General features: G+C 36.6%; 2 protein-coding genes across 4 annotated transcripts in view; one reads left to right on the top strand and one right to left on the bottom strand.

Annotated features, from left to right (window-relative positions):
- LOC136842905 (kynurenine/alpha-aminoadipate aminotransferase, mitochondrial-like) overlaps positions 1-26,488 on the top strand; it is a 654,775-nt gene that overhangs the window by 574,978 nt on the left and 53,309 nt on the right. The gene's annotated exons all lie outside the window — the stretch shown is intronic.
- On the bottom strand, positions 2,712-26,456 carry LOC136845914 (uncharacterized). Of its 3 annotated transcripts, XM_067116404.1 has the most exons (11): positions 26,065-26,354; positions 23,468-23,497; positions 23,261-23,293; positions 22,140-22,169; positions 21,805-21,837; positions 21,121-21,201; positions 20,624-20,740; positions 20,056-20,175; positions 19,015-19,137; positions 17,311-17,496; positions 2,712-3,168 (listed from the first exon to the last, which is right to left on the bottom strand). In XM_067116404.1, the coding sequence occupies exons 1-11, from the start codon at positions 26,189-26,191 to the stop codon at positions 2,975-2,977; spliced, it is 1,074 nt and encodes a 357-aa protein (XP_066972505.1). In that variant the 5' UTR covers positions 26,192-26,354; the 3' UTR covers positions 2,712-2,974. The 3 variants fall into 3 exon arrangements, with proteins under 3 accessions (XP_066972505.1, XP_066972511.1, XP_066972519.1); XM_067116410.1 differs by lacking the exon at positions 23,468-23,497 and having other exon boundaries at positions 26,065-26,456; XM_067116418.1 differs by lacking the exon at positions 19,015-19,137.

The following is a 26,488-nucleotide window of genomic DNA, read 5'->3' as shown; positions in this document are numbered from 1 at the left end:
GGGAAGAACATCTGAAGATTTTAAGGAAAGTGTTCAAGAAACTACAGGAAGCAGGACTAACAATCAACTTCAAAAAAGTGACTTTGGAAAGGCAACTGTTCAGTATTTGGGATTTGAAGTTGGAAAAGGCCTTCTTGCTCCTGTTGACACTAATGTAGAAGGTATCCGTAAGGCTACCCCGCCCCAACTACCAGGAAACGGCTACAAAGATTTTTGGGCATGGCTGGATTTTACCACCAATTCTGTCCAAATTTGTCAACTGTAGTAGTTCCCTTAACTGACTTAACCAGTCCGAAGACAAAGTTTGTTTGGACTCCAGAATGTCAAGAATCATTTGAGAAGGTTAAAGCCATATTAACTTCAAGGCCAGTGCTTCAAGCTCCAGATTTCAATAAAAAGTTTGTAATACAAGTTGATGCATCCAACTGTGGAATTGGAGCTGTTCTACTTCAAGAAGATAACAACAAAATTTTCCATCCAGTATGTTTCATGTCTTCAAAGTTAAAAAAACATGAGAAAACTTACTCAACAATTGAAAAAGAAATGTTAGCATTGATCACAGCATTGAAAAAGTTTGAAGTGTATGTGAACCAACCAAAGAATGAAGAAATTTTAGCGTTGTCTGACCACAACCCTATCTCATTCATCAGTAAGATGAAAAACAACAATCAAAGACTGACCAGGTGGTCTTTATGCCTATAACCGTGTAATGTAAAAGTTAATCATATTTCAGGAAAAGATAATGTCATTGCAGATTATTTATCCCATTGTGAATCGCTGGATTCAAACCTGGGATAACTAACCTTCTGGGGGGAGGAATTTCATGATGCTGCCTTGTAATAAGTGTATCCTCCCATAGTTTTGATATATTTGCTTTTATTTATCATGCATTATGTATAATGATAATAATTGTTGAAATATCGTATGTGGTGTAGTATCATCAATCTCACGAGAATCAGTGATTTAGAATTAATAATATCTTTCTTGATAAAAGTGTAGTATAAGGAATACGTGTGTCCTAGCGAGGGATTTGTTTCACTTGAGCTGTCATCGCAAAAGATAACATGTTGACAGGTTGGGAATACAATCACTGCTCTTATTTCTGAAAACCAACTCGGGTTTTCATTTTGTTTTTAAAAACGTGTCATTCATAATTAGCCAGTTTAGACCGTGTAAAGATTTCTGTAATAGCTTTGTCTCATTCAAGAATAATGTTACATACACGGCTCTGATCACATATGCAATTTTGAGAGTAAGACCCCATGATCGATTACGTCATGTATTGTCCCGATGGCGTTCAAAACGTGTTGCTTTCGTATCTCGCACCCAAAATGCCTTAGTGACGTCACCTCCCTGTTTCTAGAAGAATTTTTGTGTCTTGCACCAAAATGCCTTAATGACGTTATATATTTCATGTGCTACTGGAATCCTCAGATTAAATCAATTCATTCTTATTTCAGAGACCGTTAAGTTTGGTTCCCTCTCTCTCTCTGTCATTCTTAAAAAAAGTCTCTCTCTGTATCTCATTTTTAACGAAATATATTTGTGGTCACTGGTATTAAATATAGCTTTTGAGATCTGAGTATAGGTAAAGTGTATACATTTGGAAGGCACCATATAAAAAGTATGTTTTGTGAAATTAAAGCAGCAGCTGCAAAGGGATTTTACAAAAGTTTTCACAAGCTTGTGTAAGGTAAAGTGAATTTTACTTATTATTACCATGGTATAATAAGGTGTGTTAGGAAAATTTTGACCTTAGTGAAATTATTATTGATAAATCTTTTGTGTATTTTTGTGTGTTCTTGTGTTTGCAATCTCTTGATTTTTGTAGATGATTTAACATTTATTTACTTAGCGAGTTTAAATATTTCTTGATGTTTTAACATTGCATATTTGATTTAATTTTCATTTATTAAGATTTTCTTTTCAAATCTTGAATAATTCTTGATCGTTGAAATTTTGCTTGATTAATTTACTTGGTTGATAAAGTTTTTTGTGGTTTGATTTTGTTTAATAATTCATTTCAAGAATTAATTGAATTTTGTGTTGTTTTCAAGTAATAGTAAATTTTTCAGATTGTGAATTCTGATTATAAATTTTGAATTTAAAAATAAATTTTTGTATTTAATATTTTTAAAAAACAGTGTTTCGTTTACTGACCACCAGTTAATAGGATTAACTGTGTGCTTAAGTTAAAGTGATAAACATGTTTTGTTCCTTTAGTTTTGCTGAAGTGAATTAAGACCAGGGGAACAGTTAAAGTTGTTTGAAGGAGTGATGCCCTTTCATTCTAGTATATTTTTGTTTAAATGTGGAGATCTCACAATTCTATTGATAAACTTAGTTTGATTTTTCACATGATTAATGAGTTTTTTAAGGGGTCACTGTTACCTTTAGAGTACTAGGTCGTAATTCTTTTGTTATGAGAGTTCAGGTATCTGGCTGAAGTGAGGTATATTTTTGAAATCTGTGATTAGTTGTGTAATAACCAAGTACTTGGTACGCATCGTGACAATATATACAGTATATATATATTATGTGGGCAGGTGTGGCACACCTGTTTGCTGTTGTATTTACTCAATACAGCTCTTATATGGCTTCAAAATGTGCATTTTGAGTGAGAACATTTATGGTAACTGTAATATAGTGTAAAAAAAATAATAGTAGTCGATTTCAATTAGATGTATAAAAAGGTGAAAGAATAATGAACATTTGATCACCTTCATTTTATTAGAAATGTTCATACTGATGCGGCTAATGTTGAATTTTCAAAAACGAAAGGTGGAATTTGGAGCAAGGTGACGTTGTAGAAGTTCGGCAGCAAGGCAGGAAGAAACGAGAGGGAGGGAAGGTATATTAGAAGACAGAAAGCAAGGCAGTTGGGGAAAGAACTTATAAGCGCCTTTAGATAACAGTGCGACAGGCAGGGCACTTTGTGAGTGACTTTTCTTTGTGGGAATCAGATCATTAAACGTTAGACTTTCTGACACAGCGCATATTCCTCGTCGAAGCAGCTCGCGTCCCACAGTCCCAGTAGAGTCTCTCTCAGATCGATATTACCACAGTCTCCCTCCAGATCGTCCTCTTGCCTCGCCACGACCTCTTTCGAAACGGCACGCCCAGTGGAGACCCAGGCCTTGTTCTTGAAACCAATCCATGGAAAGGGACCTATGTTTGAGGAAGAGAACTTTAGTTCGTTGCCTGTTCTTGTCACTGTCTCTTTCTTGAGGGAATTATAAATTTGCATATATTTAAGTTTTGCACGGCTGTGAAAAAAAACAATACCTCAGTTAAAGAGAAAGTTTTCTGCTGTATGTATGTGCTAAATGTATCAGATATGCTGGAAGTATAATACTACTTCTGTCACATAAGCAAACATACAGTCACTCAAAAATGTTTTGCAACATGTTCCAGAATTTTTCGTTCACCTAACAGTAATTTGTTCTTTTGATATTTACAAGGAAATGTAATTTTCTTATTCGACTTTGGTTATTAATCATACGGTCAGCAATATAAAAAGAATGGTGAGTGAAAAATTCATATTACGAAAAATGACGAAACATTTTGAAAAATTTCACTTCAGATGATTGGGCAAAAGAGTCAAAGAAGAAACTACATTTCGAATCCAGATAAAAGCTTATTGACTAACAAAATAATATTGAATAATTATCAGTGAAATTATATATAAAGAAAGAAAGAAAGAAAGAAAGAATTCAACCATTATTGTTGTCAAAAACAAAAAAGAAAAATCTCATAACTCGTATGTTATCGTGTGACTCCACATTCGGGCAGGAAAGTTAAACTAAACTGTCTCGTCTCTTGCACCAATAAGATGGGCAACAGACTCAGCCACACCATAATCATTAGCTTGCATAAGACTAATGTCTCTATTGTAGATATTGCTCGGCAGCTTATCGTAAATAAAACAACCATGTATAGATGGATACAACAACAGAGAGGACGAGGAAATATAATAAATTCATTGTAAAAAGTGGAGGACGACCCCATTGTTGCACTACAGTACTGTTAAGGATCATCATCGGATGATCACTGAAGGAGCTCCGCCTAACTCCCCTGACAACCGGTGTTGCTATAAAAAGAGAACATTACGCTTTCCCTTCTAGTTGCTGCTCAAACCATCCGTAACAGGCTATATGAGACCAAGATATTATTTCATCATACTCCTGCCAAGAAACACTTCATATCAGCGAAACACAAAGCATAGAGGCTAGGGTTTGCGTTATAATATAATTCAGTGGCCGATGATTTATGTAAGAGTCATCTTTTGCGATGAGGAGGATGCATTCTCCACTGATGAGCATGGTAGTCTTCTTCATTGATGGCATTTAGCATTAACTATATTAATGTTGAACTTCTTGCTAATTTTAATTCTTTAGAAACTTAGATAATAAGAAATACAAAAATAGGCGTTATATATTCAGTTAACTTCATAGAGACATCAAAATGATAGGCCTAAGTAGCAATGAAAGAAATGCGAAATTACACATGATAACGGCATTATATATATATATGTGTGTGTGTGTGTGTGTGTGTGCATGCGATTATATTCTATGTATTGCAAAAATAAACGTGAAATCTGTTAGTCTAGTTCAATATATTTTATATTAAGTTTCACTAGTTCACAATATACATAGGATTAGTCATTCAAAAATTTGATTAATAATAATGTGCAAGCAAATCTTTACAAAAGTCGTATTTGTTGATGTTAAGACTAATAGTTCAACTTATAACAGTCGTAGGCCTATGTCTACAAGTTCACACATATGAAGGAAGTAAAACAACGATAGTGATGGGAATTGGAGATGAAAATATTAAAACATAAGAACAGCGATGACCTCTGAAGTATTATAGTAACATCCTTTAATTATGTAAAGTATGACAACAGTAAGCAGTATCCGAAAAAGCCCTGTTTAAGGGAAACTGCAGGTAATTTCTCGGACCCACCACTAGCGTTCAGTTGTTTCATGCACTTACAACTGAGTTGCCAAATAGCACCAGACATCGCTATTATAAGCTATTGTCCGAAAAGTTTTTGAAGTATGTTGCAAAACATTTTTTGAGTGATTGTACAAAAGAATTATGTATATTACTGTAATAATCTATCTATCTATCTATATATATATATATATATATATATATATATATATATATATATATATAAATATATATATATATATATATATATTTCTTAGTTCTAAGGCCGGTTGGCATGGTTAAACTGGATTTTTAATATAATTTGCCATAGGGGCCAACACCTAGCACTCGGAACGTAAGCCATAAATGTAATTACTAAGATGACTTGTCGTGATGTTACATCTGTTCAACAGAGAATGGGAAAGGTCACCTTTCAAACCAGTCAAGTGACTTTAAGTTGAATTTATTCACAAGCTGAGGAATCAGAAAATTAATGTGAAATGGCCAACGGAGCAGCAAATAAGGCACATGCAATGTGCAGTAAAAGTAATACTGCATAGCAAATAAACAAGTCTGGGAAGGGCTACAGCCCTGAGCGAGTTTGACACGCAAATGAAAACCACTGCTATTAAGACTGGCTGATAATTAATGAAGATTTTAGCACAACATGAACGCTGACGGAGGACCGATCATGTGCCCAGACACCATTGGTGGTCAGAAGAGCCTTGCACATAGCAAGATGGCAGTTAAATGTCTAAGGCTATTTGGTTCACAAGGGCAGAGGCAGAAAACTCGAAGAGCCAGGTAACAGGATTCTGAAATAGAATTCCAGGTTAGCTTTCAGATATAATGACTTTCTCTCACATAAAATTACTTATTCACGATGGAGGAAATAATCAATTAGATTTAATTAGCACACAGTAACACTATAGCGAGAATGCTCTAATTATTATCACAGAACAAGCTTAATTTAACCTGGAACAATTCATGAAGGTAAATTTGCATGCTAGGCTGTGGGAAACAAAGGGGCCTTGTTTTGGGCGAATGAGAGGTTGGAAATACTGAAAATGGAGAGAAAATTCACAAGAATGGAAAGAGCACTGGTGTTACTTGCAACTCCAAGACGTACCTTATTGCATCTGTGCATGGAGCTCACTTGCAAAAGATGAATTCCAGCCGCAGAAGTCCCGACACATGGCCAGTGTAAAGAGGGAAGGACAGCACCACATGGGTGCTTTGGCGGTCTGACACAGAGTGACAAGGAAGTTCGCAAGGCATTCCCCTTCGAATTTTAGCCAGTACATCAATCGGTCTGGAAGGATCAATAACAACCAGCACAAAGGTCAAAGGGAAATAGGTCTTATGGCTAATGCTACTAGGATCAGCACAGCAGCCCAATTACAGTCCTGACTGGTCTTTCTGTCCGTAATGGCTTTCTGTCCCCCAAAATCATACAATGCTGGGGTTTAGACGCCTGCATTGTCCCCCAAAATCATACGATATGGGGTTAGGATGTCTACTTATGCCCACCCCTTAGTGGGGTCTCCTCCAGCCGCCATTAAATTTTATTTCCTAGCTTAAAGGCTGAAGGGACAAATTTTCTAAATATGTGAAAGCTCCCCCCTTTAAGAGGGCATTCACTCGCTTTCAGGCGTGAAGGCCTTGACTAAGTAAGTTATTCATCTTGACTAGTCAGTTAGCTTCCCTAAATGAGCCGTACTTTCGCAATGCAGCTAGCTAAAATGACCTACCTAACTGCTAGGAGGGGATACTAGTTTTACTAACTTACTTACTACAGCAGAGCCTAACGCCTATGCAAAGGTATCTACAGACTTCTACTGGCTGTCTCTGACAACAAGGGAACTCTATTCCTAGGCAAAGGGTACATGGAAAATGTGTCTTGTTGGTATGGTCTACTATCCTACTGGCCTGGCACTAAATTAAATGACACTGACCTACCTAAATGCAATTATTCACTGATTACTCAATTCTTTAAGGAATAACACACGCAATATCTTTTGGACATGAACAACCTGAAAGGTTAATTAATTGGATCTCTTCTGCCCCTTCTTCTTCTTCAGGTTCCTCCAAGCTCTGGCAATGCCATTCCTAGGAGGTGATGAGAGCACCAACTCTGGGGAAAGGCCAGAAGTGCCATCAGGAGCAGGATCAGAGGTAGCCCTAGGAGCTACGGGGAAACTCCTTACTTTCACTACTGCGACAACCGTCGTAAGGTAAAAACAGGTTCTGCATCCTAGTCGGACAGTTCCTGGTCGACCAGAGGTGTAGCTTTAAGGTCTGCCAGAGATTCATCCTCGGCAGATGAAGGTGATGGAGAAGAGGAAACGTAGGGGGTCGAAGGCTCACAATTGGCGATGATCAACCCAGTGAGGTTTGGAGGATCTCCCATAGGAGGATCCGTGACTTGATTTGGATCCGGCACTGGCACTAACTCAGGGCCAGGCACAGAGGTTGAGGTGAGCGGAGGCATTACATCCAAAATAGAGCTTGGCACTGCTCAGGGCTCTCAAGTGGCACTAGCAGAGAATTGGAGTCAGGCGTGGCTGACGAGGGACCCGGGGGTGCAAAACCCCTTAGTGTACCTGAGGTAGCGTGAGACAGAAATTCCTGTCTCAGGTGGAGGGCAGAGCCTCTTGAAATGGTTATGGGTGTGGTGTCCGCTGCATTTTTGCTCACTAGGGCACCCCCACCTAATTCGTGGAGTGTCCTCTTATGTTACAGGTCGTGCAGCGGTACCTGGCGATTACCCTTCGCGGTGAGGGAGGAAACTTTTGGTGGCCATCCTTTTGTGAGGAGCAAGGACGGGGCCTGGAGTTGCATGGAGCATGCCCCTTCCATCAGCCACTTTGGTGAGCGGAAGGTAGGGCTGACGATGGCACACCTGTCACGGTGGCAGTGTCCCAGTCAGTTGATTCTGAAGGTAAGGCCTCCCTGTGGGAGGTAGCTAGGCAACAGAGTGGCATTGGGGAAGGACATCCCCCAGAGGAGGTCTCGTCCCAACAGGAACTCCACTCCGTGCCTGATTTTGCTCACCACACCAATGCGGTGAGGTTGCATGCCCCAAGGGGTTGTCCCCTGAAGATCTACTGTGGGAATAGTCTTGGTCTGCTCCTCTGTCCAAGTCTTCGTCCTCCTGGTTTTTCGTCTACAGTGGCACTGGCTGGCACTTGGGTCCGGTCAATCAGGCTAACATCTGAGCCAATGTCTAGAGTAACCGGCAGGTTCACTGGTAAGCTAGAGACATCCAGGGGTGCCACTGAGACGGTCAGAGTCCACACCCGCTCGGGGTGAGGCATATCTGGTGGCACAGCCACAGAGGTCGTGACACTGATCAGGTTGACATGCTTGGTAGAGGGGATATGCTTTGGGCACAACCAGGATATCCAGCAGTATAGTGCCCTGGAGTCCCACAGTCTTTGGGAGTGTGTTGGGGTGGGGAAGCTGGGCAGTAGAGCTGCCTAGTTTGCCCTTTTTGATATGCTGTCGTGGTCTGTGCGGGGGCTCTTGGGTGTCGGGTGTGCACTTTTTGGACTTTTGCATGTGGACTGGTTTAAATTTATGGATTTGGCTATTAGTTCTCCCTCCCCTGGATCCGACGACTTAATGGCACTGGCAACGACTTCTGGCATGAGCATGGATACGAGCTTGGCTGTTGGACAGAACCAAACACTGAGACACCAGGGTGTTAGTAAATGTGGTGGATGTGATTCAAATAATAGGGTCCTTTATTGCACTAGTGTAGGCTTGTCATTAGATTATGAATGTTTATACAGTGTACAAAAACAATTTGGCAAAGTGGAAAGAATAAAATTAATTCTAGAAAAAGATAAGAAGTCATTTTCTGCTTTTGTTAAATTTTTCTCTCCCTTGGAAGCTATTGAGGCACAACAAAAACTCCATGGCCACATTCTAAATGACTCCGTTCTCAGCACGAAAGTGTTTTCAGTGAAAAACTTAAATGATGAGCCATTTGATTTTATTCTTAAGACTGAAGAACATGGACCAGCCCCATGTACCAGAACTCTTCCTCCCCCTTTATGGCATGTTGCTATCTACAAGGATGGAGGGAAAAATTTAATAAAAGCTGCTGAATGCATTGAGATCAAGGTTGGTTCCATTCCCATTGGAAATTTAAAACGGTATGGAAAGAACCTTCTAATAAAAGCTGGTAATGAGACTCAAGCAGTTCTACTATCTAACTTTAAACCTCCTGAAAGTGGAAATATTGAATGCATTTCATCTCACAGATTCTTTAACACACTGAAAGGGGTAGTTTACTCAAAAGACTTTTATGTTTTTAAAGAGGAGATTCTCCATCGATGTCCTCCTTGTGTATCTCATGTAAAAAAACTGGGTGGGGATGCAGCTATCCTTTTAACCTTCTCCTCCAATTACCTACCAGATACCATCATTGTTGGCCATGAGAGGATGCAGGTTAAAAAATATAAAAGAAATCCTAGACAGTGTCGCAAATGCTTTGAATATGGCCACATTCAAAACTCTTTGCGATAACAATAAAAGATGTCCCTGTGTGCTCTGCAGAGCTTTGATAATTTTGATGATTGTGAAGCAGCCCGATACTGTTTTCTTTGTAAGGGTGATCACACTCCAAATTCTAGGGCTTGTCCCAGATATAAATTTGAACAAGAAGTGTTGGCAGTGGCTGATAACGAACATATCAGCATTAGTGAAGCAAAGCACACCTGGTAATGGGGCAAACAAAGTGCCAACACGTATGCTTCTGTAATAAAACTTATGAAAACTTCCAGCAATGTAAGGCCACCAATAACTGTGTCTGATAGTAGATATCACAAACCTGCTATTTCTCGAACTATAAATAATAATGGTAATCTCCAAACTGGTCAGAAACTTTTGTCAGCAAGTGCTTTAGAGTCCAATACCAGAAATTGTACTTCCAAAAGTACAGAAAATTTATCTTCCAAAGTCGATATAAATGCCACCTCTACGACAGCTGCTGATTCATCTCCAAAAATAAGGGTGCCAAAATCAACTAATAATTCAGGAAGATGTTCTGAAAATACTTCAAACAAAAATAAGCTAAAGGAACAATCCCAGCTAGATAGGGCTAGTTCAGAGCCATCGATCGTCACAGCCACAAACAAAAATAATAATAAAGCTACAATTGCAACTACCAAGAAGAGCACGAGAAATACTTCCCCAAATAATGATAACTTTATAATAAAAACTTTAAATGAGTTCAGTGTTTTGGAAGAGATCTCTCCTCCTAGAAAGGTGGTTCCAAAAGTAGATTCGGAACAAAAACATCTGAGTTCAATTCAGTCTTGCCGCCCTAAGACAAATAGGATTAGTGGTGCACAGAATCACAGTAGTAATTCTGAACATCAGGCTCATAATAAAAAATATGAAGATCAACCAAAGACCCTGAACTCCAGCTCAGATGAAAAGGGATTAAGAAAACAATCTCTTATAAAGGAGAATTTCCCACTCCACCCTTGGAACAGTACTTCCCCAGTAGCACATTTTACCACCTTAGCATTCATGCTCGATATCCTTCAGTGGAACTGTAAAGGTCTCAGAGCCCGTACAGAAGACCTTAAAGTTTTAATGCATGAATTCAATCCAGGGATTATATGCCTACAGGAAACAATGTTAGGCAACTCTCCTTATAATCCTGGACTAAATTATTCAATATTTAAATCATATCCCCCAAGTGGTGATCGTGGCCATGGAGGTGCTGCAATTATTATTAATAAATCTCTACAGCACTCCACAATACAATTAAATACAACTCTACAAGCTGTCGCTATTTCAGTCATTTTGGAAAAGAGGATAACAATCTGCTCCTTATACCTTCCACCAGACCTTGATTTTAACATTGGAGATATTCAGTCGTTAACTGACCAACTTCCAGCTCCTTTACTTCTCCTAGGTGATTTTAATGCCCTCAATTCCCTTTGGGGAAGTCGGTTTTTAGATAGTAAAGGGAAAATAATCGAAGACCTTATTGGCAGGAATGATGTTACCCTATATAATAATGGGTCAATGACTTTCCACAACATTCACAATAATCATTTCTCTGCACTGGACCTTAGTATTTCTTCAACTAGTATCCACCTTGATTTTAAATGGTCTGTTAATGAAGATTTCAATGGGAGTGATCACTACCCAATCCATTTGAAATATGCTCTGAATGCTCCATCTGAAGTTTTACCTAAGTAGACTGGGATAAATTCAGTAAGGGTGTCAATCTAGATAGGGAATTTGAGTCCTTTCATTCTCATCTAGATGCCTATGATTACCTTATTGAATCTACTTTGAAGAGTGCTGAAGGCTCAATTCCAAAAACAAAAGGCAAACCTTGTAGACCTGCAGTTCCCTGGTGGAATAAGACGTGGTATTCTGAGGAAAGTGACTATTAAGTGCTACAGACGTTACAAAACTAGTGGCTCCCCTCAGTCTAAATCTACAAACGTGCTTTTAGCCAAAAAAACAGCGGCGCTTTTATAAGAAAGCCAAAAGAGAATGTTGGCTTTACTATATTAATGGAATAAACTCCAAGACCCCACTAAGAGTGGGGTGGCGCAAAATAACTTAACTGAGTGGAAAATTTGTTGTGTCACTATTACCCTCATTAAAAATAAATGACACTCTAATCACAGAGCCCACTGAAGTTGCCAATGAGCTAAGAAAACACTTTTCTAAAGTTTCTAGCCCTAACAATTATTCTCCAGAATTTCAAAGAATTAGGAATTCTGAAATGTTCCTCAGTTTGATTCTGGAAAAGCTGAACCATACAACTACAAATTTTCCTAAAAGAGAACTTTTGAGGTGCTCTCAAGTGAATCCACAGCTCCAGGTGAGGATACAATCATATATGAAATGCTGAAACACCTCCCAGATGATGCCAAAAATATTTACTGAAGATTATAAACAAATATAGGAAATTGGAATTTTACCCAAGGACTGGAAAATATCCATAATTGTTCCTATTAAAAGCCTAATAAAGATGCTTCCCAAGCCACCAGCTATAGACCAATAGCTCTTACCAGCTGTATATGTAAGCTGATGGAGAAATGATAAAATACTAGACACTAGTTTGGCACCTGGAAACCAAAAGGATTACTATCGCCATTTCAATTTGGTTTCAGAAAAAACTGATTCACCCTTGATCCCCTGCTGAGACTGACCAACCAAATCCAGCAAGGATTCGCCAATGTCAGACCATTGGCATATTTTTTTACTTAGAGAAAGCATATGACACTACCTGGAGAATTGGCATCATGAAACAATTGCACAAGATGGGCATATGCGGAAGAATGATCTAGTTTATATATTCCTTTTTAACAGACAGACTTTTTTAAGGTAAGATAGGGAAACTCCTCTCCCAACCTTTTATGCAGGAGGAAGGGATTTAAAAGGAAGCATTTCAAGTGTACACTCTTTCAGTGGCAATAAATAGTGTGGTTGAAAAAATTTTGCCAATGCTGCTTTTTGTCGATGACCTTGCAATATACTGCACAGGATATGATTCCTTGTCTGTATGTAAACATTTGCAAAGGTCTATAAATGCTATTACTAAGTGGGCTGATGAGAATGGTTTCAAATTCTCCTCTTCCAAAACAGTTGCAGTAAAGATTCACTAGGTGCCGGCGTGGGAAGAGGTCCCACACACTTAGTTTAAAAGGGGTCCATCCTTCCTTACGAAAGTGAAGTTAAATTTCTGGGATGACTATTGACCATAAATTAACATGGGCTAGCTACATAAATGCCATAAAGTTTAATGTTAAACAATCTATGAATATTTAAAGGTTTGTTTCTGGACGAGTTGGGGGCGATAAGAAATCCCTTCTGAGGCTAGGCATGACTCTGTGTCGATCTAAGCTAGACTATGGTTGTCAAATTGTTCCAGCCTGTAAAAACCAAGCTAAAAGAACTGGATGCTGTACAAACATGGGCTTGAGAATATGCCTCAGGGGCTTTTAGAACTTTGCCTGTTGAAAGCATTTATGTCGACAAAGGCCATTTTCCCCTTGATCTAAGAAGGCAAGAGCTAGGGTTGCGATACATGGCTAGAATGAAAAGTGCTCCCTAAAATCCCTCCTTTCAAGCACTAAAGGAAACAGACTCTCGAAGTTTTTCTGGTACAAGAGCTTCTAAACCATTCCAAATTCGACTGAATGAGGATGTTAGGAATAATCATAAATCCCACAAAGTCATGGAAGTAGAATATCCTGAAAATCCTTCATGGTTTATTCCAGAAGCATCAGTATGTAAGAAACTGTTTAACAAAAAGGACTGCACTGAAGAAGAGATTAGGGGAAAATTCTTAGAGCACGATGTTACCCATGCTAATTTTACAAAGATCTATACAGATGGATCAAAAGTCAGATAGTGGTGTTGGTTGTGCTGTTATCCTTCAGATACAGTGTACACAGCTAAATTACCTGACTCTGCATCAATATTTACTACCGAATTGACAGCCGTAGTCTCTGCCCTCTAGATTTAGTTTTTCAAAGTAGTGACTCTAATTTTGTCATATACTCAGACTCTAGAAGCACCTTAGAAGCTATTAAAAAAATTTAATAGCTTTCATCCATTAATTCAAAAAGTTCAGGAGTGGCTTTTCGTATCGTTGTCGAATGTAAATCAGTCTCTTTCTGTTGGGTCCTTTTCACGTGGGATTTGCGGAAACAGATGGCAGACAGGGAAGCGAAAGCTGCTAGTATTTTATCAGAAAGCCTCTTTCAGAAAAGTGTGCTCATACAGACTAAAAGGTCCCATTAGATCTTATGTTTTTATAAATGGCAAGAAAGGTGACTTCTCCCTTCTTGCCAGTAACAAGAAATATAGAAGTATTAGGGATAATATACTACCGTGGTCTTCATCATTCCAACTTGACAGACGAACAGAGGTTATTTTAACCAGATTGAGGATTGGGCACACTCGTTTAACCCATCAGCTTATTTTAGAAGGAAGCAGTCCTCCAGAGTGTGCTTACTGTGACGAGACACTAACAATGGAGCACATTCTGGTGGTCTGCCCCAGATATTTTAACCAAAGAGAAAGATATCTCCAGGGTAAATCCCTCTCTGATATTTTGGGAGATGAAGCAGATATTTCTGCTATCATCTCTTTTTTAAAGTGTTAAAATTTTTAATTATATTTAATTTATTTCTTAATATATTTATTACATCACATAGAATTTTAAGGACATTAAATTTTTTATGTATCATTTTTATGTACATATCACATCATTTATAAAAAATCTTACCTTTATTTATTGGTCACATCACTTCATTTTATTTATTAATCATCTTCTTCATGAATTCATAACCTAATCATAATTTATTCTCTCTTCATTATGGCGCTGAATGGCCGCCTTGGCCCCAGTACCTGGGCTTTTTGCCCTAAATATCATTCATCCATCCATCCTAACTGTTCACGGCTAACACATGCAATAAATCCCTGGCTATGCACTTCCTAATTCCTAAATATCAGTCTTCTGGCATCAGAACACCACTGCTACTCATCTCACGACGTGAAATTTTGCGGCCAGTTATTCTGCGTTGCTAACTTAAGAACTTTTTGGAGCTCTGGCCTTTATCCTATGATATTCTAACTAAAAAACTGGATACAAATCACTACTTTTTAAAAGACTTCTTCCCTATCTGTTCCTAACGTATCCTTAAAATTACAACAATTATAATAATAACCCTTACGTTGTTATCTTTAGCTTCGGTTCTGTCACCCTTTATCTTTTGCCTTGTGAATAATGGAATTGAATTATTTTATGAATTACATCATTCCTAAGTTCGTCTTCCCTCCTAGTCTAGTAATAGCGAAGCCAATTCTCATTACTAATTGACTAGGAACCTGGCGAGTTTGACACTTACGTCCTGAGGCCGGTTGAAAGAGTTAAATTGGATTTTTTAATGTAATTTGCCTTAGGGTCCAACACCTAGAGCTCAGAACGTAAGCCATAAATGTAATTACTAAGATGACTTACCTTGATATTACATCTATTCAACAGAGAATGGGAAAGGTTGCCTTTCAAACCAGTCAAGTGACTTTAAATTGAATTTATTTACAAGTTGAGCAATCAGAAAATTAATATGAAATGGCCAACAGAGCAGCAAACAAGGCACATGCAATGTGCAGTAAAAGTAAGACTATGCATAGCAAATAAACAAATCTGGGAAGGGCTACAGCCCTGAACGAGTTTGACACGCAATTGAAAACCACTACTATTGAGACTGGCTGATAATTAATGAAGGTTTTAGCACAACGTGAATGCTGATGGAGGGCCGATCATGTGCCCAGGGGCCACTGGTGGTCAGAAGAGTCTTGCACATAGCAAGATGGCAGTTAAACGTCTAAGGCTATTTATTTCACAAGGGCAGGGGCAGAAAACTCAAAGAGCCAGATAACAGTATTCTGGAAAAGAATTCCAGGTTAGCATTCACATTGGAAAATTACTTATTCACGATGGAGGAAATTATCAATTAGATTCGATTAGCACATGGTAACACTATGGGGAGAATGCTCTAATTATTATCACAGAACAAACTTAATTTAAGCTTGGAACAAGTTATGAGGGCTAGGCTGTGGGAAACAAGGGGTCCTTGTTTTGGGAGAATGAGAGGTTGGAAATACTGAAAATGGAGAGAAAATTCACAAAAAGGGAAAGAGCACTGGTGTTACTTGCAACTTCAAGACGTACCTTATTGCATCTGTGCATGGAGCTCATTTGCAAAAGATGAATTCTGGCTGCAGAAGTCGACACATGGCCAGTGTAATGAGGGAAGGACAGCACCATGTGGGCGCTTTGGTGGTCTGACACGGAGTGAAGAGGAAGGTCACAAGGCGTCCCCCTTTGATTTTTAGTCAGTACATTGATTGAGCTGGAAGGAGCAATAACAACCAGCACAAAGGTTGAAAGGAAATAGGTCTCATAGCTAAGGCTACTAAGGTCAGCATAGCAGCCCAATTACAGTCCTGACTGGTCTTTCTGTCCCCCAAAATCATACAATGCTGGGGTTAAGAAGCCTGCATTGTCCCTCAAAATCATACGATATGGGGTTAGGACATCTACATATGTCCACCCCCTAGCGGGGTCTCCTCCAGCTGCCATTAAATTTTATTTCCTAGATAACGGGTTGAAAGGACGAATTTTTTAAATATGTGAATATATATATTTAAATATACAGTATATATATATATATATATATAAATATACAGTATATATATATATATATATATATATATATATATATATATATTTGTAATCTTAAAGCTTTAGATGTACTAGATAAATGGGGTATACTAGGATGATATGCAACTTACCTTAATTACCACAAAATTCTGGACTCTGGCCTTGAGGACAGCTAAAATTACAAACAACAAAATAAGCTGAAGGCCTACTTCAAGAGGGGATGATTAAATAAACTCTGGGGTTCAACTTAATTCATTATACAAAAGAAACACATCAGCAGAATGGTAACATAATTCTGGTGTAATAAGGTGAGAGGAAATGATGGGGAATTCTGTGGTGGGAATACATTGGGTTGCCTCCTTCAAAGGGCATTGAAAACGAGGTAGATCCACAGCTGAATGCTCCTAATCTTTCTTAGGCACTGAAGTTCTCTTCTTATGAGGGGCCAGTGAAGGGGGAGGGTAAGTGAATTAGGTCACAACAAAAATTACTTTGCATACTGCCAGCCATGTGTTGGAAATAGGCAGTTTAATGGAGCAAGGGACGGAGTTCTGTCCTCCGTGGCTGCCCGAACAATCCTAAGATCGAGTGTCTCTTTCCAAGGCTCTTTATAGCTTCGGGAATTACGTTTTCTCTTCTTACTAGGTGGCGTGATCACTCTGCCCACATGGAAATGCGGGGCAGCATGGCTGAAAGGTAAGATGGCAGAATGCACGTGTTCATCCCACCAGCTGACCTGCCCCACGTGACGATTACCTCTGATCGGGCCCACACTGGGAATTAAGGAATTTTCGACAGCACTTTGACAAGAAAGAGATTAAAGGGTTTCTCTCAGGCAATGGTGAGGGGTTTCCAGGAGGCAGAATCTGCCTGATGAATCATACTAAATTGAATTAATTAATTGGTTTAGTCCTTTTCCTCTGACTCTGCATGTAAGATGTTTGACGTATTTGATAGGATATTCTTGATATATATATATATATATATATATATATATATATATATATATATATATATTATATATATATATATATATATATATATATATAGGTATATATATATTTATATTTGTGTGTATGTGTGCATTATTACACTGTTACATTGTTCTGTCATTTTTTTAATCAACTGCACAATTCATCACATCGAAGTTTGACACTTACGATTGCTCATGAGAGGCTTGAAATGTTGACTGATGGCTTCAAAATGCAAGTTCTCGATGTTTTCCAGCAATCTGCCGCCGGATCCTTCACATACTCGCTTTGCCTCTTCCCAGGGGAGCCGTGTGAGCATAGGCGTGATGCAACCCAGGCCTCTTATGTAGAGAGACTGGGGCAAACATTCCATCCCTGAAAGAAAGCCCAGGAATTTTTTTATTCTTTTTATAATTAATCTTGGAAAAGTAAATTTTGAAGGTTTTTTCTTAGTGTGATACAGTATTCGCAGTGGAGGTGGGTTGATGTCGAGTTTAAGTACAAAACCTGAATTCTACTAGATTGTGCACGGCAGAGTCAATGTCAATTTTTACTTTTCTTGATGGACAAGTGGTCAGAAGTCACTGTACAGCATTGTGTCTAAACCAGGCAACGGTCCAAATCCTAATGGTGAGGAAGCACTTATCAATTATTAAAATATATTGGATGCAAGTTATTCCATATGTATATAGGAATTGGATATTGGAATGATGCATTTTGACTTGCATTTATATTATATATATATATATATATATATATATATATATATATATATATATATATACTATAATATATATATATATATATATATATATATATATATATATATATATATATATATATATATATGTAAGTATGTATGTATGTATGTATGTATAATATAAATGTGATAGTATGTACATATATATATATATATATATATATATATATATATATATATATATATATATATATATATATATATACACTTAAATTTGACGTTGTTGAATAAGGATTTATTTCCTCCGTCTTGAAAGTAGTAAATATGTACTGATATGCAAGAGCGTATCGAGTTAAATCAATTTGTTGAGAATTGAATTCGCTCATTCACAATGTCTACCCGGCCCCTCATAATTGTAACATCATGTTCACTACTACCTTGATCCCAAGGTTAGGTGCAAGTTTCGTATGTCTCATCTGGGTCTGACACTCACTTTGGGATTTCCATTTAAGTTTTAGCTAGACCCAATATTTCTCCTGTGGGGGGGAGGGTGGTAGTGCCGTCAGTGCACCTCATTACATAGGCATTAAGGTTCTTTGCAGCGTCCCTCGGCCCCTAGCTGCAACCCTTCCATTCTTAACTATACCTCTGTTCATATTCTCTTTCTTCCATCTTATTTCACTTTTCCTAACAATTGATTCATAACGCAACTTTGCAGGTGTTCCTGTTACATAACTATCAGAGCCTTTTACTGTCAATTTCCCTTTCAGCACTGAATGACCTCATAGATCCCATCAGCAGACTTTGACCTAAATTCAGTCATTCTATCCTAAATAGGCATTACTTATTTTCACGATGTTGTGGTTCGGATCCACAATTAGCACAGGTCCGTTGCTAGAAGTAACCAATTGGTTCCTCAGCCACGTAAAAATAATAAGTCTAATCCTTCAGACCTTCTTAGGAGAGCTGTTAATCAGCTCAGCGATCTGGGTAAACTAAGGTATACTTAACTTATTACTTAATTCTATTGATCGTGAGACCAGTAGCTTAGCAAACCTGTTATTTTTTCGTGTTCATAATAGAGACTAGCACCCGCTCACACACACACACACACACACACACACACACACACACACACACACACACACACACACACAAAGCAAATGACAGGGAATTCCGTTAAGTTTTCCTACCGCAATTCAACGGATCTCCTTTGTAAGGTGGCAGACACTGGCACTCGTAGCCGCCTTCAGAGTTGACGCATGTGGCTGGAGCCTGGCACTCGTGTGAGCCTTCTCGCGTGCATTCGTCGATATCTGGCAGAAGGCAATAAGTCAGACGCAGTGCAGAAAAGAGAAGCGCGGTTGTGAGTCGAGTATTCCTTTAACCTTTTATTATATATATAATTATATATGTGTGTGTGTGCGCGTATGTATATGTATGTATGTATGCATATATGAATAAATATACAATAGTGATTAAGTTAAATTTCTAGATCTGATGAATAATAATAAATATGTTTAATAATATTGTAATATATGTGTATATGTATATGTATGTATGTATCTATGCATAGATGAATAAATATACAATTATGAATAAGTTAAATTTCTAGATACAGTAAGGCGACATAAATGTATAGGTATGTGCGCATGTATATGTATGTATATTGTCGTATCGCTGGAGGAAGGAATGAAGGAAGGATGAATTACTTGTAAACAACATTTTTAGACAACTAGTACGGCAGTTTTTATGTTTATGTATTGCTGCCACAGAGGCGTCTTTGTAACAAGTAATGATTTTTTGGTATCACTTGACCCCGAGGAGGTGTGAGAAATAGACGAAAGCTCTTGGTCAACTCCTTTCATTCCTTCCTCCAGCTCAACGAAAACCTAAAATATCGTAACTTCTAGCGATAGATCGTCAGTGTATGTACATACTGTATGTGCGTGTATTGATATCAAGTTATCAAACATCTTCTCATTCTTTTGCTGCATCAGCTACTTGAAAATGCCTAAACCATATGGCCTTCATAAACTGAAATGGCAGTTTGAGTTTAATTAAAGGAATTGAATTACTTTTGGAATAATTTCAAGATGATTCAAGCTAATGTTGCAGTTAGCTTTGATAAGAGCTGTATTAGAGAAATCAAACTGTATTATCTGTTTATGTATATTAATTCTCTGATTAGTAAACATTCAAAATGGCTTCATCAAAATGCTGAATACTAGTACCTTGGCACCTGCCGTTTTTCATTTCGTAGCCATTTGAACACTCGCATTTATAGGATCCTTCCACATTTTTGCAACTTGTGCGATCTCCACAAATGTCCGCATCTGTGCATTCATTAATATCTGCAAAGAAGGAACTGTAATGCAGCATCATACGACCAAAATAAATCCCTGATTTCTTGTTACTGGTGTAACTTTAAGTACTGTCCTCTGTAAAAGGTTTTATGTTTTATCACCTTAAACTGGATTATAGGTTATAGCGTGCATTATAAACTTTATAAGAGGGAAAAACAGAAAACAAAATCTACGCATGAGCTAAAATATTCTTGCAGTTTTTTTTGCCAGTGAAGATAATCTGCTATCTCTACTGCGATCGTTTCAAATTGCCGAATTGACGAATTGGAATGTGCTTTATATATCCTACGCACCTTTTTCATAGTGACACTAACCTTTGTATTGTTCACAATTACTCAGAAAATCACCACTAGCTCAAATTGTGGAATTTATCCCGTTCATGCAATTCAATGAACGATAAATGAAGTAAATAATTATCCAAGACAATACAACAAACCTGAACATTCGAACCCATCACCGGAGTAACCAGGTAGACATGAACAGGCGAAGCTAAGCATCGTATCCTTGCACTCTGCGTACCGACTACAGTTGTGGGTTCCGTCCATACAGTCATCTGATGAGAAATTAGTACTGTTGTTACCATCATCATTGTCACCAGTCCACTGAGTTGTATACCAACATTTACACACAGTTGACCAAAAGGATTTGCTCTTATATGAGCTACTGGGTGAAAGCAGGGGCAAAACAAGATGAAGTTGTTAGCTATACTCCCCGACACACACACTCCTTTGATGATACGCATACTAGTAAACAGTAGTCCTAATGAGCGGGTGAAATCAGTCATAAGTATTGAAGTAAGGGACCTTGCTTTGCATATCCTTCATTTTGTTGTTATTTCAGTTTATTGCTAATCACTCATATTGTTTCGTGTTCAGTAATAATGTATTCTTCTGCCTTAAAAGGACGTGAAAAAAATCCGGCTGCACTACCAACCTTTTGTAAGTAAACTCTTAAAATCACTGAAGTCGTCTTTACATAAAGGGGACTTCTGAGACGATATGAAATCTTGCAGCCCTGAAAAAAGCAACGTTTATAGTGAGAATCTTATAGTGTTTTAGTAGTATCATGTTTGGCAAGCATGGGCTGACCATATAAATTCAGCTCTGCTGTTCCAAAAGAGAAAATACGAGACTTTATTATTATTATTATTATTATTATTATTATTATTATTATTATTATTATTATTATTGTGGCCATTATTGTGTGTGTATTCAGGATGCTTATAAGGTAATTAACTAGCAAAGCAAGTTTCCACAGCCCAGTATTCCATTTGTAAAAACAACAGAGCAGAGTAATAAATGAATAAATACAAAACTACGAATACGGTAAATGTATAGATAAGTGAAAGCAACATAAGTCAGATAAGCTAAAGCACTTAGTGATAAGTGGCTATTTAAAAGTGCCATTTATTGTAATCTTTATACATCATAATCATCCCCACAAAACTCTTTTTTTCCTATTTACGTTCATCAGTTTTTAAATTTTCATGGGTTTTGTAAATTCTTCGATGAATATGGCTCGAAATTCTTAGAATATTAAAAAAAAGGATTTAGCTGCAGTTTTCTAGTCGTTGATTTAAACAAAGGGGAAACGAAATAGGTAGGTGGATTAACAAACCTTGCACTTCTTTTCCCATCGCCAGCTGCGACTCTGGAAGCAAAAGAGATGTCAAGACATAATTAAGGTATTGCTATTTTTTATCTTTATTTCTCTCCACTTTAAGTTACGTTAGTTTATATATTATATAGTTTTTCTCAGACTACTCATCTTAACATCATGAACATATGAATTTGAAATTAATATTTTCTGAAATTTATCGGAACATATAATATATATATATACATACATATATATATATATATATATATATATATATATATATATATATATATATATATATGTATGTATGTATATGTATATATATACACATACGTATGTGTATGTAACTTTACCTTCTATTGAAGATAGTTGCGATTGTTGATCTGCAAAGAAAAGAATAGCGAACTTTAAAATGAATGTGTATCAGATTTAGTTTTTCATGTATTAAAACAATAAATCAAATTAATCTTAGCTGTGAGTTGGTACTCTTAAACAGCTCTGCTGGGTATTTTTTTATTCAGTGAATAGTGATATGTTCTCTTAAACAGTTCGTGTTCTTGCTGAGTCATGGTCTCGATGCGGAGACAATACAACGATAAACTTCAGTTAATCTTGTTTTCTTGGTCTTTGATGGTTCTAGTTCGGTCGAAGTTTGGTTTAGCACAAGTGATTTGCGTGCCAAAATAATTCCAGAAAAAGAGAAGAAATTTTGGTGCTTTTGACGAGAATCAAAAGATAGAAGCCCGCCTAGCTCTATCTATACTAAATTTGGGATGATGCTCACGTGTACAATACTAACGTGTTGATATTCTCTGTAACTTTTAAATTCTCATGTTAAAATATCACTTTCGAATATTTACTGAGATCGGTCGTTTGTTGACAATAACTAAAAATCGCAAAGGTAAGACCTTCAGACCTTGTCAAGTGTAATTTAGGGAATAAAACTAATGCGCCAAACGTGTTACCCTAACAGTACAGAACAAAAGTTAACAAAATCAAATGCAACGACAAACTGTTGCATGCAAGAAAATTTAAGAGATTGATTAATTAAGTTAACGACTGTGGACCCCACAACTGACTGGGTATGATTCATGATAAAACAAAAATCCCGGCATGACGCCTAACAAGCAAAATAAAGCGACGGTTTAATTCAGTATGGTGAACATTTTTTAAGACTTGCAGGATGCTGGTGAATATAAATAAAAATGGATCGGTGTGATATGGAAGGCCAGAGATAATAATTCTTCATAATGTGAAGAATTTGAAAGTGCAGTGAAAATTTAACAGATGTGGAAAACCAGGAATCGCGACAAGTTAATATAAAAACATTACGCTTTGATATATATATATATATATATATATATATATATATATATATATATATATATATATATATATATATATATATATATATATACCATTATATGTAAGCATATATATGCTCAAACAACTTTATCATTTTAGTAATACTTACTCTGAATACTTTGCTCAATGTACTTTTGTGTATCTGAAATAGAGAAAGAATATATAATTATGCACGTATCTATCGCCCACACCTTAGGACATACAGTACAGTAAGTACAATCGTGCATCAGTGACCTAGGATGAACTATCTAAACTGGTCTGAACAATGGGAAGTAACTTGCCTTTCACGAAAAAGTAAAGAGAACATTTTCCTTACGTTCAATCGATTCCAGAGCTTGTTGTAGACCTGTAAAGAGAAGTTGATAAATATATTTGACGGAATATAAGTTTCTGGATAATATATTTACTTGCAGTATTCATTTATTAAGATCATATTAGTATCCTTGCTTTAGCTCTCTCTCTCTCTCTCTCTCTCTCTCTCTCTCTCTCTCTCTCTCTCTCTAATATATATATATATATATATATATATATATATATATATATATATATATATATATATATATATATACATATGTATATATTATAAATATTTAATGAATAGATAGATAGATAGATGAATATATATATATATATATATATATATATATATATATATACTGTATATATAACAATCCCACAGGAAAATGACTGGCAGAAGTTCAGTATAAGTCTGGGCATTTCGCTTATACAGAGTCACGTGCATCTACTGTGATGTTTTTTAAGCATACTGTGTGTGTATATATATATATATATATATATATATATATATATATATATATATATATATATATATATATATATATATATATATAATGTATATATATATATATATATATATATATATAAATATATATATAACATATATATAATAGGACTGACAAAGGAGACAGTCGGTCATCCAGGTGCTTTCAAGTTTATTTAACGCGTTTCGTAACATCTTCGTTTACATCATCAAGGCTAAAGAAAATTTACAGAATTAAAATACTGGATGTTTTAACGACATTCTGTATGTCTCAACATGCTATAAAATATACATTAAAACAAGACAATTCATAAAAGCACCTGCTAGAGACAAAGGTTGAGGACTGAATGACTAAAAGGGAAATAAATACAACAAAACTATCAAATGGATACAACTGGACAGAGGTGGTGTGTAGTTCAAATATAAACAGTTCGTGGATGACATTTGGCCCAAAACAGAGAGTCAGAATAATCAATACTATATTACATATATTTATATGATTTCTGATATGTAGAAAATTCTGCATTGGACAATCTGCAACCAGTACGATGACTAATACTTTTATGTGAATCTGCTCTGACCCTCAGCAATCGTTTAGTCATCCCACCTAAGTCCCCAAATTACATATGTGGCAGAGTATATTTATATACGATGACACACATATTGGACAGATTATGTATAATTTAAAGGGACCCTATTGTTCTCCTTGTCACCTGTCCTGAGATATGCTGTGGCCTGCTTGTGCCAACAACTTCTGTTTTAAATATATATATATATATATATATATATATATATATATATATATATATATATATATATATATATATATATATATGTATAGTTTAGGTGAGGGCCTCGACAGTTTAGGAAAGGGCCTCGACGGATTAATCCCTTACTACTGGAAGGTGGAACTAACTCTACGGGTATGGTATAAAAGTATTTCTCTGTCTCTTTGTTTCTTTATGTATATACACACACACGTATGTATATATATATATGTTTTTTTCGTACTTTTATATATTAGTTCTTTCTGAGGCTGCATTTACACAGACTTTGTCGAAGTAAAGCTCCACGTCGAAAATTAGTTGAATTGCATCCAAGGTCAGCTAGAGCCGTTTGTAGCCCTGTGGAGCTCTTTGTAGTCATTTCTCAAATCGACTTTTGCTCTATTAATGCTACCAATACAGATTGCTTTCACTCATTATACTTTAGAGTAAATAGGACACAAAACGTTTGGGGAAAGTATCTCGGATGAATATATAACCTTCATTAGTGCTTAAATATTTTTCGAAAATGCTTTATGACATGAAAGATCAAATGTAAAAATATATATATATATATATATATATATGTGTGTGTGTATGTATATATGTGTATGTGTATATACATGTATATGCCACTAAACCCATGACAATTTCATTTGTACTTCGAAAAGTGTGTTGAAAGACACAGAAAGCGCTTAGTACTCCTTTTTTTTTTCCTGTGTGGTCTTGGCTACATGCATATATACATGATGTATATATATATATATATATATATATATATATATATATACATATATATATATATATATATATATATTATAAATATATACATATATACTGTTTATATATATATATATATATACATATATTATCTACAAATATATGTACATATGTACTATATATATATATATATATATATATAGAGAGAGAGAGAGAGAGAGAGAGAGAGAGAGAGAGAGAGCATTCTTTGTAAATTATTTGTAAAATGTGCAATAAGCTTTTTGGCTTCCGATAATCGAATATAATTTTAAGAGAATGCAAATTCCCCCATGTAAGCAAAATATTTCCATTTTGTCATGAAATCGTCAAACGTAACAGCATTGTAATCCATTTGCATGCGGATTGTTCACTTTTTAAATATAAATTTCAGGAAAGATCAAGCAAACGAATCAGATCTACTGAACTTTTTCCAGGAAAAAATGTATTTGATTTTTTATTGTTCGGTCGTGGTAAAATGAAGTGAAAATATCAGATAGAATACAGTGACCTAAACTAAATTATCTGAATTGCAGGCCTAACCCTTATCGGAAGAAGCAAGAAAAGAAAAAGGAAATAAGAACTCGTCTCTATATCCATTCCTCTACTGACCTTCTAATTTTCCATTAAGGTTTGTGAGTAGTACGGTGATTTGTTCCTGCTGAGAAATCATCTGAGCTTTACACAAAGAAGACAGAGCTACAGCGGCCAAGAACACGTTCAGTTTGATATAGCACATCTCGAGAACAGTCGTAAACAACCACTCTAGCAAAACTAACTAATGACACGAAACAGATTTTAGGGCCCCTGTCCTCAGCTGAATGTTTTCGTATTCACGGAGGACTACATATAATTCACAAAGGGTCATCTGTCCTCATCTTTTGATATAAACCACTCAACACAGAGTGACGTAAAGGGGAAGCCCACTATTGGACTGGTGAATAAATAAATATGTAAAAAAATAAATTACGAAATGACGTACAAAGGGAACTCACTTGTGGCACTCGGCACTCTGGCGCCAGTGATGATGTCACTG

Source organism: Macrobrachium rosenbergii, chromosome 2 (assembly GCF_040412425.1).
Source record: "Macrobrachium rosenbergii isolate ZJJX-2024 chromosome 2, ASM4041242v1, whole genome shotgun sequence".
Lineage (NCBI taxonomy): Eukaryota > Metazoa > Arthropoda > Malacostraca > Decapoda > Palaemonidae > Macrobrachium > Macrobrachium rosenbergii.
This window is presented reverse-complemented; position numbering and strand designations above follow the sequence as displayed.

Bases quoted from the DNA above. Each gene is read 5' to 3' on its own strand.
- LOC136845914 (XM_067116404.1), bottom strand. From the start codon at position 26,191: ATGTGCTATATCAAACTGAACGTGTTCTTGGCCGCTGTAGCTCTGTCT. The intron at 21,202-21,804 runs GTTTGTTAATCC...TGCTTTTTTCAG, and splicing joins GATGGGAAAAGAAGTGCAAG to GGCTGCAAGATTTCATATCG. The intron at 19,138-20,055 runs GTACTAGTATTC...GCCTTCTGCCAG, and splicing joins GAAAAACGGCAGGTGCCAAG to ATATCGACGAATGCACGCGA.